General features: G+C 34.3%; 1 protein-coding gene across 1 annotated transcript in view; it reads left to right on the top strand.

Annotated features, from left to right (window-relative positions):
• RGS22 (regulator of G protein signaling 22) overlaps window positions 1-15,682 on the top strand; it is a 156,432-nt gene that overhangs the window by 66,046 nt on the left and 74,704 nt on the right. Inside the window, exons 12-14 of the mRNA XM_051970921.1 lie at window positions 2,122-2,236; window positions 3,786-3,911; window positions 4,862-4,963. Of these exons, the coding sequence (XP_051826881.1) occupies window positions 2,122-2,236; window positions 3,786-3,911; window positions 4,862-4,963 (343 nt within the window). The remainder of the gene's footprint in view (window positions 1-2,121; window positions 2,237-3,785; window positions 3,912-4,861; window positions 4,964-15,682) is intronic.

Genomic DNA, 15,682 nt, shown 5'->3' with positions numbered 1-15,682 from the left:
GTTCTTTGACGGAGATGAGGGCTTTACACTGTGGGGTGTTGTCTGCAAGGATTTAATGCTTGGAGAGATTGTCTCACCTTAAGAGGGGGCGGTGGAGCAATTGGGTTTTGTCTACAGGGATTTGGTGTTTGGAGAGATCATTTTGTTCAATAAAAGTCAATGCCTAATTGTTGATCCTTGAAACAAATAATTTTTTGACTTCAAGCATCTGAAAAATTCTGAAATTGTGACTCAGGGACAGAACACCAAAAGCTATTCCCCAATTATAACGTTTGGGCTAACTTTCTGGAGGTCTTCTGAAAGGGCCTTAGTCTCAGCAGGATAGATACCACAAGAATGGACAACAATAAAGTCCAAAGTCTTTATTGTCTCCTTCAGTCTCCCAGCAGTCTCAGTCAGTCAGCCAGTCTATAATTTCTAATCTCTCATCTTTTCCAGTCAGCCATTCAGCCAATCAGCAGTCTGCACGTCTCAGTCTCTGACTTGGTCTGACTCTGACCTCTTAAATATTCTTATTACAATTGCATCACTTCATCATACTGAGTATAAGCCAATCATTATGTCACTAGGGAACCATTATCTCACCAATTCTATCAAAGAAGAAGTTAATATCTTCTTGTAAGATTACATCAATCATACTGAATCTTAAGTATACCTTTTCAGAGTTCCTGCCCTCAATACCCAAATGATAGGTAGTCAAAGAATATGAACAAATTGTTCATATGGAAGAATATTCCAAATCACTAATGATAAGAGAAATGCAAATCAAAATAACTGAGATTTCACCTTACACTCTGCAAATTACACAAGATTGCATAATTCAAATATGGCAAAAGATGGCAAATATCAATGTTTGAGAAATTGTTCAAAGATAGTTACAGTAGTATGTTGTTGGTGGAACTGGGGAATCATTATGACTACTTTGAAAAGAAATTTGATATTATACAAATAAAGTGACTAAAACATCTGTACCCTTTGACTCAGTGATTCCATTTTTAGTCTTCTGCCCCAAGGAAGCCATTAATAAAAACAAAGTCTCCATATACACTTAAATATTTATAGCAGCACTTTTTGGAGAGCAAGTCATTGGAAATAAAATAGAAGCCTAACGATTGGAGAGTGGCCAAATTGTGGAGCATGGATGGAATGTTGTATTATTTTAAGAATTGGCACATGAGACAAATATAGGACTATAGGCAGCTCTCTTCAAACTTGACATAACAGATCTATCAGGAGAAGGAATTTCATCACCCAAGAGTTCTCTTTTCCAATGAAATTACAGGTTTAGTCTCTATTCCTTCTTTTTTATTTTGGTATAATTTGTCAAATTCTAAGGGTTTTATGTTAATGAATCAGTAAGTCTTTATTGAGTACCTACAATATGTAGGCACTGTGCTAAGTGCCTGATAGTACAAAGGAAGGCAAAAACCTACTTTCTATGCTTAAGGAGCTCCAATGGAGAAGATGGAATGAAAGCAATTCTGTACTATTAAGACATGTATAGGATGAACTGGAAATTATCAACAGAGGAAGATACTAGAGTTAAGGGAGATCAGGAAATTTCTTAATTTTGTCTTTATTAATGATTGTGTTTATAATAATAAAAAAAAAAACTTTTAGTAGCTCCACACAGCTCATAGAATAAAGTGCACATTTCTTAGCCTGGCTTAATGCCTCTATAATCTGAACCCAGAAAATTAGAAATCTTTTTAACTTTGTTTACTAATTCTGTCTTACATGAACTATTCACTTTTGCCAAATTGAACAATTATCCCATAAACAAACCTTGTATTTCCCACTATCCTTAACTTTGATTCTACTGTGACCCCTGATTTGGACTGTTTTCCCCTTTCTGCTTATCTAAATTCTTCTTAAATTCCATTGCTGTGCCCTGAGCTCCCAAAGACTCTCACTTTAAAATAACCATAAATTTATTGTTTCTATCATCTATTAGGTACTTATCAATTCAACTCATATGTTTTTCATTTTTTTGTCCCTGTATGTGTTTTTTCCTCAATTAGATTAGTGCACTATCGTGATATCCTTTACAATTCTAAATATAATCATCAAAAACATTTATTTGACTTGACTTGTTGGTTCCTTATTTCTTTTTTATTCTAGTTCAAAGTGCATGACTATAAGCAGCAAAGTTATTCGTTTAACATCTTTTACTGACATTTCTGAGTGTCTGAAGCCTCAGTTAGATAGAAAACTCAGCTATACTGAAGAAACTACTGTAAGTATTCTGAACAGTGGCCAACCTGGTATATGATTTTATGATGTGGTGATTCTTTATTTAATAACATAATTATGGTTTTTATTTTAGAATGTCTGTTACAAATATATACTTTTCCTTTTGTAAGATGTTTTTCCTTTGCTGTCTTTTTGAGAGGAAAATAACACATTTGTTCATTAGGACTAAAGATGATAGAACCAAATCAGCATAGAGTACCAAGATACCAACAAAGATGACCATTTTGGATATCAACAGTTATTTCTAAAACTACCCATGTTTTTTTTCAGTGTGACACAAAAGTATCAGTACTCTACAAAAGTAGAGTAAACTTGATAACATTCTTTCAGAACTTAGTTTCCAAAAGTTAGTGACACTTTATTTCCAGATTAGTACTATCTAATTTAATGAAATATAATCTCTTCATTCTGTAGTAATTTTCATACTCCCTATGTCCATATGTCATGCTCTTTTGTAGAAGCTTCAATCTTTGGATATAGAATAAAAGTGTAGATATAATTTTGTGCACTTATTATTTTTGGACATTTCTTCTCATTAGGACCATTCTCCTGCTTTCTTTTATTGAGTCCATTATTGTTTGACTTATAATTCTGAAAGTCAGGATTTTCCAAAATAGGGTGAGATAACAAAAGCCTTACTAACTTAAATCATGTATTGTATCCCTGATGCCAAAGAAGATTTTGAGGTTTTATGAAACAAAGAAAGAAGTTCATATTATTCTTGGGTCCCTTTATTGTGAGAGCTGGACATTCATATCACTTCAGAGAAGAAAGGAAATAGAGCCAGCCCTCATGTTTCTAGGGTGACATAAGGATTGCCAGTTTTGTTGGCAGAGAAATGCATAAGCAAAGTTTTTATGAGGACTTACATGACCATGTGGCTGCAGGCCACAGCTTAGTATGGAACTCTTAAGAGAATTCCCTCAGGCCAATTAATAGTTCTGAACATGGTTTCTTTATTACCTTCTCATGGCTATAATAGCAGCACCTAAAGGCAAAAAAAAATAATAATTCTGTAGGCCACCAACGGAAACTTGGAAGACTTCCTAGGGGAAAAAAATAACATCATTGTACCTGAATGCTAGTATTTGAGGTTCAACAGGAAGTTTAAAATCATATTCTTTCATAATACTACAAAGGCTGCTTCCTTGTTAGCTCCATGGACCACTTCTGACTGGGAACATCAGTTACATAAGTGATACAAAAATAAAATGACAGTTTAGTAGATCAGATGAAATCCCATTGATCTATACCTTTCTTCTAAGAAAAATGAAAGCAATATTTTCAGAGGCATCTGTCTAAGTTATGTAAAGGACAGAGTATTGAACATGGAGTTAAAAAAAACCTGAGTTTGAATCTGAACTCACTGAACTAAGGTGAGGAAATTTTAACTGTAAAGGGGGATATAATAGCACCTACTGTTAGGGCTATTGTAGGAGCAAATGAGGTAACATTTAGCTTTTTGCAAACCTTATATGGCTATGTAGCTAATTATTATTAGGTGCATGATAGACTTATGCTTTGTTGTCTAGGTTAAAAAAGCTCCAGCTGATGCTGCCTTATTTGGATCTGAAATGGAAAATTTGCTACAATCTTTATTTGTGGAAAATAGAGCTGGATACTTCTTCACTAAGTTCTGTGAACGTTCAGAGAACAAGGTAGAAAATGACCATATATTTAACCTCTGAAGACTGAATCATAATTCATCTCCATGTAAAGTTAGAGGGAAAGGGAAAAATAAAAAAGAAATCTCCTTATCATGAAAGTTATCTTTAGTGTCAAAGCTTCTCCCTATTGTCAGATGCTCTGTCATGTTACTTGGCTAAAATTCAAATATATATATTATTAATTTTTCATGGTCTATTCTTACTTTAAAGACATAATGAATAGCTAAAATATATTAGGTAAAGACTGATTTGTGATTGTGTTACTGATTACCAACAGAAGCTTTTTAGTAGCTGGAATATTTAGAATATTGTACTAAATTTTCTCAGGTTTTTGCCATAAACAATGGCTTCTTATAGTGTTGTATCTTTTCAGGATTGTGAGTAGTATCAGTAGTACAATTTAAATTCAAATTGTTGAATTTTACGTGTCCTATGATTGTAATAAGTTCTTTTAAATATTAACCAAAATTAATAAAAAATTTACAAGGTTTCCCCCCGAGTTTATTTTTTGCTCTAAGTATTTTCATAAACTATAATTTTGCCTAAGTGAAAAATCAAAAGCATTTAACTGCCTCAAATGTTAAGAATAGAATTTGATTTCAACATGGTACAACTTTGCACATAAAGTATTAAAATACATTCAGTTTTTGGCTTTATTCCACAAAAATGTGGTTATTCTTCAAATGTTAATTAGGATTCTTACTATTTTAATGGCCAATTATAGAAGAAGGATACATTTTAGGAATATAACATTCCAGTGACACTTCCATTAAATAGTTTGTACTGTTGCCAGTACATGATAGAAGATTAAAACCATCTTAAATTGAACCTGATTTAGGATGACCCCAAGGAACTAAACAATTACTTGCATCAGAAATTAGAATTTTTTTAGAGACCTAATAATTGGGTGGTAATAATTTATGTACTTTTTCCATCTGTAGCTTTGGAAGAACAGTGCATATTTTTGGTTTGACCTGCAGGCTTATCATCAACTATTCTACCAAGAAACACTTCAGCCTTTTAAAGTATGCAAACAGGCACAAGTAAGTAGAAAATACTATCTGTTCAGATCCAGGAAATGGAAAACTTTGTCCAACTCTACATGGGAAATCTAGGAGTGCAGGCATAAAGCCAATAGTTAAGTTATTGCTGTGAGATTACTTAAATAACAGTCTATTAGCCTATAATTGGATATGTTATTTTTTAATTTTATCTTTTTTTATTTGATATGTTTTATATTTCTTCTCTGGTGCCAAATATTTTGCCTTCTCCCTTTTATTCTTCCCCTCCACTTCATTCCACTTTTCTCCAAATTACCCCTTTTTTAATCTAGGTGGCCAGGATATAGACCAAAACGGATTTCTTTTAAGGAATTGCTAGAGGATCTAGAAGTGTATGTAATGATAAGATCTGAGGTGATCTTTATTGAACTTATAGAGGAAACTAGTTGCTGGGTCATTTTGGTCTGATTTAAAGAGGTTAATGATGAATTCCTGATACATTAGTAATTTGCCTATAGTTAGCTTCTGTGTTCTGAATCATGTGAAGCTGACATTGATATATAATAGTATCAGAGATTTTTTCTAAAAAAGAAAATGTGTTATGACAACTCAGAGATATAGAGGGAGATGGGATGAAGAAAAGACCTGCTTAACAAGAGGAGAATAGAGAAACAGATCTCTCTCTAGGAAAGGAAAAAAATATATGACTAGAATAAAATCTCCTTGTCTTTATGCTGTTTTATGTTCTTTAAAAAGGGAACGGGGTGGGGAAGGGGATTAAACTTAGAAAATATTATACTAGTTGGTTGCCTGTGGAGCTCCATTCACAAGAAGGTCACTATGGAAATTGAGTTAAAGGAAAGAGATAGCATTTGTCATAATTTTACTGGGGTTTTGCTAAATGTTTACAGATATTTTCACCAGCTTAATGCTGGCCTTAAATAACTATACTTTGTAAATAGTTGACAGGGTATAGCTTTTTATTTCCTATCATGAGACTAAGGGCCTTAGCTTCTAGATATCTAAGAACTGGGACAATGTTTATTTATAAACATTATAATGTTTAATTATAAAAATGGAATTTTTTAAAATTATAAAATGGAATCTTTCATTTGATAAAATAGATCCCTTAGATTGTATAGCTTCACCTTTTGGCTTGTCAGTTTTTAACATGCAATTCTCTGCTTCCTTTCTTTTCCTTATTACCTCTGTAATCCTTTCTGCCATGGTACAATTTGCTACTTACTGATCTCTTTTCTTTTTTTAATTTAAAATTTTTATTGATATCTTTTGCTTTTATGTCATGTTCATTTTTAAATATTCCATCCCTAACCTCTCCTTTGTTTAAAAAATTATAATAATAAAGGGAAAAAACCTAGTTTTGTAAAACTAACTAACCTGTCTCCTGAGTGTGATAGTATATACCTTATATTTTATTTCCATAGCATCTTTTCTTTAGGGTTGTTAAAGTAAACATACCATTCATATATCATTTGAGTAAAGATCAGGTGTAGAAGTTTTTATTCTTATGACAAGCAATGGAAGGGAGAGATCAGTTGATTGACAATATTCCTGTAAATCAAGTAAGCTCAGAACAAAATGATCTACTTCTGTATAGTGTAGTGGTTCTTAAACTTTTGTTTTAGTATCTTTATCCTATTAAAAATTATTGAAAATCTCTCCAAAGTGTTTTTGTTTATCTGGATTATATTTATAGGCTTTTACCATATTGGAAATAAAAACTATTTTTGAATTTGTAGACCCTCTAAAAGGGTTTCAGAGATCCCCATGATTCTCTAGATCATACTTTGAGAACCACTGGTGTAGGTATCAATAATAACAAATAAATAAGAGTATAGTACGTTCAGGTCTGTAACTGACAGTGGTGGTTGGGCATTTGTTCACTAATTTGTCATTAGCTTCAGCGGAAATAGAGCAAGGTGACTTGTTTTTTCTTTGTGGCCAGCAGAGCAGGGAAATAGCAGAAACATCAACCTTAGGGTTAGATGTAACTGCTCATTTTGCACTGAACTGAAGGCTGGTTTAAAGGAATCACTCTTGTCAGGTTTGAAACAAGATGGGAAGGCCATTCTTTCTTTTACTCCACAATAAATAAACATTTATTAAGCAATTATTCGTTCCCAAGTGTAGTTCTAGATGCTGGGGAAACACACAGAAAAAGCAAAAATTGCCTTTACCCTCAAGAATCATATAATATAGCATATTTAAGAAAGATATTTTTTCCCCTTTTTGAGAGGACAAAACATTAGATCTGGGATGATCAGTCAAGGCCACATGAAAAGAGGAGCACTTGAGCTGACCATTGAAGAGAGGTCAGGATTCTCAGAAATAGGGGGAGAAGAAAGCTCATTTGAAGGATGAAGGGCAGCCAGCACAAAAGCACATAGGCAGGACAGAGAATACTCTATGTGAGGAACAGCAAGAAGAACAGTTAGATTGGACTTGTCTGAAGCTCTCACAGCTTTACTTAATAGTATCTATCAACAACATCTCAGAATTATCCCTCCAGGTTCTTAGAACATGAGGTAAGAAGATGAGCTGGATAGGGGCCTAGCCCTGGTATGACAAAAAGCACAGGATCACTACCTACTTGGATAGGACCAGGAAAGACCTTGAGAGCAGTGATCATGAATAAAACTTGAATGAGTATGGTGATTGAGGATGAGATACCGTGAGTCAGCAGATCTTGGGAACAAGAGCCAACTCACATTTTGGTTGCTAATAGGCTGTTTGTGTGTGTGTGTGTGTGTGTGTGTGTGTGTGTGTGTGTGTGTGTGCGTGTGTGTGTGTGTGTGTGTGTGTAACTAAAATGTCCTGAACAGGATGGAATCAGGCTTATATGTTTTCATTCTTTTTCCTAATCCCAATGCAGTAGTGCAAGAAAGCAACTGAATGAGTGAAAAATATTATTTATTCTATACTCTGTGGTAAGCACCAGAGAAACAACTATAAAAGCAATATAGTCACTGAACATTGTAATAGAAAAGCTATCACATACAGGAGAATGATGTCCAGGGAGGATATTTTAGTTTGGAAAGACACAGGGATTGTAAATCATCCTAGGGAGAGGAGATTAATAATACATCCACTCCATTTGTGATGGTACTATTGATTTTATTGTTTTCAAAAAGAGTACAGGATAGCATTAAGGAGACAAGGCTGACATAAGTATGAGGTATAGAGAATACTGTGAGGTATGGTTGGACCCAGTTTAGATTTGTTAGGCTAAGTGATGAAATGACCAATCAGAACCTCAGAATAGGGATTCCAGAGCTGAAAGGGTTAAGAACTCCAGGCTTTTGATCTGGAAAGTGCAGCAGCAAGGGCAAGGAGGAAAAGAAGTCTGGGCAGTAGCATCCCATTGTACTGTGAAGAATGGGTCCATACCTGGTTTCAAAATCTGATGGTGGTCATGACAAATGACTAGACAGACTTTCTCTGATACTTTAAAGAGCATATTCCACATGGATGAGTCTTTGTATAAATTCATTCTTCTAGTTTGAGATTTTTCTAGAGGAGCATCACAAAGCCATCCAGAAATTTTAACATCTGTTGTTGAACATTTCTTTATCATCTTGCTGTAGGTAGTCCTGTTCCATTGCTTAATTGAGGCATCAGTAGGTTTGGCTGGTACATGGTGTTAGGCCATGTATTCAATGGTTTAGACTGTGCATGAGAGCAATACAAAGAACCTTAATTTACCTATGTTCAATTTTAGTACAAATCTAAACTATGTTCATAATTCTCTTTTCTTTGGGCATTCCTAATTGTTCTCCTGAATGATTGGATCAGTTCACAACTTTATCAACAGTGCATTAGTGTCTCAGGTTCTTCACATCCCCTACAAAAGCCATCATTTTGTTTTTGTGTTACATTATTCAATCTAATCTAATAGGTGAAGTGATACCTCAGAGTTATTTTAAATTGCCTTCTCTACTCAATAGTGATTTGGAGTATTTTTTCATATGACTATAGATGACTTTGATTTCTTTGTCTGAAAATTTGTCCATTCATGTCCTTTGACTATTTATCAATTGGGAAATTGACTTGTAGTTTTGTTGATTTGACTCAGTTCTTTATATATTTGAGAAATTAATCCTTTATCAGAGATAGTTGTTGTAATTTTTTTTTGCCAGTTTCTAATTTTGGTTGCATTGGGTTTTATTTGTGCAAAACTTTTATTTTATTTTTTTTTTGGCTTAATTTTATATTTAAGTATCTTTTTTAAACTATGAATATTTGTCATAAAGAATTTGTTTTCTTTTTTTTTTAAATTGTAACTTTTTATTGACAGAACATATGCCTGGGTAATTTTTTTTTACAACATTATCCCTTGCACTTGCGTCTGTTTTGTGGAAGTGGGTAATTAGGACAGTTATAAGGATGAATAGGGACATCATTATATCCTCCAAGCATAGGAGGGTAGATATTAGATGGGATCGATAGATTAGGACTCCTGCAAGTGCTAAGAGGAAGGCCTTCACAGTCAAGTTTCGGTTAAAAGGACTTTTCCCTTCGCTCCCTCCACCTCCTCCCCTAGATGGCAAACAGTCTTATACATGTTAAATATGTTATAGTATATCCTAGATACAATATATGTGTGCAGAACCAAACAGTTCTCTTATTGCATAGGAAGAATTGGATTCAGTAGGTAAAAATAACCTGGGAAGAAAAACAAAAATGCAAACAGTTTACACTCATTTCCCAGTGTTCCTTCGCTGGGTATTGTTAGAATTCTAGTGTTAACTCAATGGAATTGATTAGCTCACACATTAGTTCACACTTTTGGGAGATTTCAGGGTTCAGTATGAGACATCCAAATTTACACCTCCTATAATCCCACTCTCAGAGGAGGTTGACTCCTTTGAGTTTACACTTCTAAAAGAGCCTAAAAACAGCTGAGCTCAGGAGAGTTCAGTTGAAAAGATTGAGAGGGGAGCATCAGTTGGAGATTGAGAAGCCACGAGTCGGAGTTGAGCTGGAGGCAGAAGCTGGAAGAGACAAAGGACAAGCTGCAAGAGCTCTTGGAACCAAGCAGAGAGATAGGCCTCTAAGAAAATTAACCGGGCTATTTTGGAAGAAACAATAAAAGACTGTACTTTAATCTCTGGCTCTGTTTGAGGTAATTATTACTTTGAACCGAAACTAAGGCTGCCTCCAGAAACCTCCCCAAGAAACCTGCTCACAGAGAATCATTATATTATAAAAAAGAAGAGACCACCACAGGGTGTAGCTGCTTCTGTCCATCATTGATCAACTGGAATTGAATTAGATCTTCTCTTTGTCGAAGAAATCTACTTCCATCAGAATACATCCTTAAACAGTATCGTTGTTGAAGTATATAATGATCTCCTGGTTCTGCTCATTTCACTCAGCATCAGTTCATGTAAGTCTCTCCAGGCCTTTCTGAAATCATCCTGCTAGTCATTTCTTATAGAAGAATAATATTCCATAACATTCATATACCACAATTTACCTAACCATTCTCCAATTGATGGGCATCCATTCAGTTTCCAATTTCTAGCCACTACAAACAGGGCTGCCACAAACATTTTGGCACATACAGGTCCCTTTCCCTTCTTTAGTATCTCTTTGGGATATAAGCCAGTAGTAGCACTGCTGGATCAAAGGGTATGCACAGTTTGATAACTTTTTGGGCATAATTCCAGATTGCTTCAGCATGGTTGGATTTGTTCACAACTCCACCAACAATGCATCAATGTCCCAGTTTTCCTGCATCCCCTCCAACATTCATCATTATTTTTTCCTGTCATCTTAGCCAATCTGACAGGTGTGTATCTCAGAGTTGTATTAATTTGCATTTCTCTGATCAGTAGTGATTTGGAACACTTTCATATGAGTGGAAATAATTTCAATTTCATCAATTGCCTGTTCATATCCTTTGACCATTTATCAACTGGAGAATGCCTTGATTTCTTATAAATTAGAGTCAATTCTCTATATATTTTGGAAATGAGGCCTTTATCAGAACCTTTAATTGTAAAAATGTTTTCCCAGTTTGTTGCTTCCCTCCTAATTTTGTTTGTGCAAAACTTTTAAATCTTATATAATCAAAATGATCGATTTTACATTTTATAATGCTCACTCTTGTTTAGTCATATTTTTTTCTCTTCTTCTTGGATCTGACAGATAAACTATTCCAGCTCTTTAAATCACCCTTTATGTAGATCACATACCCATTTTAAACTTATCTTGGCATATGATGTAAAATATTAGTCTATACCTAGTTTCTGCCATACTGTTTTCCAGTTTTCCCAAGAATTTTTAAAATTAAATAATGAGTATTTTGTTCCAAAAGCTTGAATCTTTGGTTTTATCATATACTAGGTTACTATGGTCATTCACTATAATGTAATGTGTAATTAATCTATTCCACTAGTCCACCACTCTATTTCTTAGCCAATACCAGATTGTTTTGATAATTACTATTTTATAATACAATTTAAGATCCGGTATGGCTAGACCACCTTCCTTCACATTTTTTTTTCATTGATTCTCTTGATATTCTTGACCTTTCATTCTTCCAGATGAATTTTGTTATTGTTTTTAAAGTTTATAAAGTAATTTCTGGTAGTTTGATTATTATGGCTTAACTATTTTATTCTTAAGAATTAGTTTATTTTTCTGTTGCTCCCATAGCCTCAAGGTGATGTAGGCAACAAAAATATTGTTGAATCTCTTTCTTTCTATTTTTCCTTATAAACGATGCTGTAACCCAATGGCAGTTTAGGAGTCACTGGAGATTAGTGAGAAGGAGAGTGACTTGGTTAGTAGTTTTAGAAAAACTATTTGGTAGTTACAGGGAAGATGGATTGAATTGAAGAATCACTTGAGCCAAGGAGAACAAATCATTGGTAATTTTAAATAATAGTGCAGTTAAATAATGAGGTCCAAAGCCAGATTTCAGTGAGTTAAGAAGTAAATGAAAGGAGAGGAAGTGGGAGCAATGGTTACAGACAGCTGTTGGCGATTAGAGTGCTGAATCTAGAGCCAGGAGGACTCGAATTCAGAGTTGACCTCAGCCACTAATTCTGTGATCCTGGGCAAATCACTTAATCCTGTTGCCTCAGTTTCTTAATCTATAAAATGGGAAGGATTATGAGTATCAAATGAGATAATATTTGTAAAGCACTTAGTACAGGGCCTAGCACATAATAGGTATTTAAATGTTTGTTCCTTCCCATTTCTCTTTTTCTAGGAGTTTGAGAAAAAAGAAAGTATAGATGATAGTTTGAGGGAACAGTAATAATAGTGTGTGTGTGTGTGTGTGTGTGTGTGATGCTTTAAGATCTGCAAAGTTTTATACATATTATTTCAGTTGATCCTCACAACAATGTTGTGAGATATGTTATTTATATTATTATGATCCTCACTTTACAATGAGGAAACTTAAGGCAGACAGAGATTAGGTGACTGGTAATGTTGAGAGAAAGTGAAAAATAGCCTCTAGCACAATGGATGAAATTTAAGGAGAATGTGGATGAGATAGGCAGGTGGTGATGAGTTTTACTCATCACAAAATACTGCATCATTGGAAGAAACTCCTGAATTGATATTACAGATCCATTTATGTGTTTGAAAAACACGTGAGCCCAACAGGAGCAATTTTGTTTTATTCTGTTAGTGGAACACACTTTGCAATTGTAGGAAAAAATTGCACAAAACAGTTGTCTTTCTATGTTTCTCCAGCTCCTGCTTATATTTAACACCATAAAAAAAAGAAATTGTGAGTAGCAGGAAATCAAATATATTCTTTTTCTTTGACTTGATCACTTAGTGGTTTGTCACCTGTTTTTTCAGAGAACAAAAATGGGTTATTCCTTTTCGTATTTTCTCAGAGAACCAGAAGTTTTGGAATCAAAAATGAAATGACCAAGCTACATATATACACATTACCGGTTATGTATTGTTCTGAAAGTGCTTCATAATGAGGTCTAAGCTGTCTTTAAATAACCACTTATTTAAAGCTTATCACTAATTATACTTGAAAAGTTTTCATGGCATATAATGACTAGTGTTGAAATTCATTTGTTAATTCTCAATCTGGCTTTTCTTTTTGCTCACAATCATACATTACTCTTATAGTTTGCCACTTCTACTTCATATATATACATATACATATACACATGCACACATATATCAAAAATATTCCAGGGTGGTCCTGACATTTTTATCCAAGTAGTGTGAGCTAAGTGTTTTTCACTGGATTGGCCTTGTATATTCAGGTGCATAAGCAGAGCTCATATTGTCTAGTAGGCCATCAGTTTTTAAGAAAGAAACTGTTTCCTAAGAGATGAATAAATATGATTGTGAGAGGTAGGTGAAATTTGGATTGTGATTAAGTATTACATTTTGGTCTACTTTTACAATTATCTCATTCCTCAAGTGGCTAGTCAATTTTTATCTAGATTTGGTAAGGCTATTTTTCTGGAGCTACAGACGTAGGAGCTTAAGAAATAGTCAATCTTGGATGGTCAATCACTACTAATTATTCAGGTGTTCACAAAATTAACACTCTCCTTTTTAACTATTCTACTTTATTATATTTGTAAGGCAGCCTTTTATGTCTGGTTCTTTTAATTCAGTTTTTCAAACTATCACCTTATTTTAGTTTATAAAGCAATAACAATTTGCATGTCACTATGCTAATAATTAGGAATATAAAGACAAAGTTCCCAGCACTTAGCACATTGCTCACATAGTAGGCACTTGCTAGCTTGACTAATCTTCCAGAGATACATTTAAACAGATTAATAAACAAACTGTAATTTAAGGAGATAAAGAGCCCCAAAATTCGGGTTTACTATGAAAATATTTTTATGGGAGGTACCCTCTGAATAGAACCATGGAGAAAACTTAAGGTGCAATTGGAAAGGGATTATATCTCAGAGTAGAGAAAATATCCAGGAGGAGATGCTGTTCACCAGTGTCAAATGCAGCAGTAAGGTTGAGAAGCATGAGGACTGAGAAAAGAACATCAGAAAGAAAGATCTGTTATGGTTGCTGTAAGAGATACTGCATACCTACGTGATACAATGTACAGAGTACTGGCCTGAAATCAGGAAAAACTAAGTTCAAATAGCCTCAGACATTTGCTAGCTCTGAGATCCTGGACAAGTCATTTCACCTCTATTTTCCTGGCACCTACCTCCCAAATTCGTTGTGAGGATCAAATGAGATAATTATTGTAAAAACCTTAGCACAGTACCTGACACATAAATAAATGTTAGCTATTGTTATTATGAGATGCTTTTATAACTAACTAACCCTCATAGTCAGAAAAGCTGAAATTCCTTATTCTAAAATTTCTTTGGATCCTAAAAGTTAGCCAATACATATCCACCATGCAATCTTTGTTTTGTAGATATGGATGTAGATGAAGTGTAGTAGAAATCTAAAATCTAGATTTTAAAGCAGAAAAGGTTTGAAACCCAATTTGGCCATTTACAAGCTGTGTGACTTGGGCAATTTACTTTATCTCAGCGTCCCTGGTTTCTCATCTATCCTGTATTACCTACCTCACAGGCTATTGTTGATAGTATTTGTACTGCGTATTAGTAAATGTTCAAGGTATTGTGCATGATGAGCACTGAACAACAATACAAAAATGAATAGATACTATTTAAAAATTTTTTTATTATAGCTTTTTATTTATAAGATATATGCAGGGGTAATTTTTTAGCATTGCAATTGCAAAACCTTTTGTTCCAATTTTTCCCCTCCTTCCCCCCCAGCCCATTCCCCAAATGGCAAGTTGACCAATACATGTTAAATATGTTAAGGTATGAGTTAAATACAATATATGTTTGCATGTCCATACAGTGAAATAGACACTATTTTAATAGATATAATATGACTGACTTTTAAAGTAGAAGTGATTTCAGAATCACTTGTATGCAATCATACCACCAATTATTTATAACAAAGGTCAAATTCAAAACCAAATTTTTTTAAAAGGACATAGAATTATAAAACTTGAGAATTAGAAAGGAATTCCCATTTTAACAAATCTAGCAAGTGAATGAAGCAGTTAGGCCTAGCTATGTGACCCTGGGCAAGTCATTTAATCCTGTTTACCTTAATTTTTTCATCTGTAAAATGAATTGGAAAAAAAGAAATGGCAAACCACTTCTATACCTTTTCCAAAAAAGTCCCAAGTGGAATTGTAAAAAGTCAGACACAACTGAACAACCACAACAAAGCAAATGAATATTCAGCCTCTGTTTAAATTCTCCAAGGAGAGGGAATGCAGCAGCTGTAATCGTCTCATTTTTAGGAAGTTTATCCTGACCCTATTCTAGACTCTAATTCTGCTTCTTTCTCACTTCTATGCACTTCTCTGGATTCTGTTTCCTAGTGCCAAACAGAACCAGTCTAATTCCTCTTCCATGTGACATGCTTCAAGTACTTGAAAAGAAGATCATTTCCTTGAGGCCTCTCTTTTCCAAGCTATGAATGTCCACTTCCTTCCACCTGTTCTCATGTGAAATAGATTTAAGGCCCTTTATCTTTCATCCAAATGATTGTCCTCTGGCATCCTCCAGTCTATCTGTAGTTCTTAAACTATGGTGCTCCAGACTGAACACAATACTCTTAAGTGAGAACTAAGGAGGGCAGAGGACAATGGAGCTATTACATCTATTTCCTCGAAGCTATGCCTCTCTTAAAAGATTCCCTAAATTGTTATCTCTTTTTTTGACAACTACATTGTACTGCTTA

Source organism: Antechinus flavipes, chromosome 1, assembly GCF_016432865.1.
Source record: "Antechinus flavipes isolate AdamAnt ecotype Samford, QLD, Australia chromosome 1, AdamAnt_v2, whole genome shotgun sequence".
Classification (NCBI taxonomy): Eukaryota; Metazoa; Chordata; class Mammalia; order Dasyuromorphia; family Dasyuridae; genus Antechinus; species Antechinus flavipes.
This window is presented reverse-complemented; position numbering and strand designations above follow the sequence as displayed.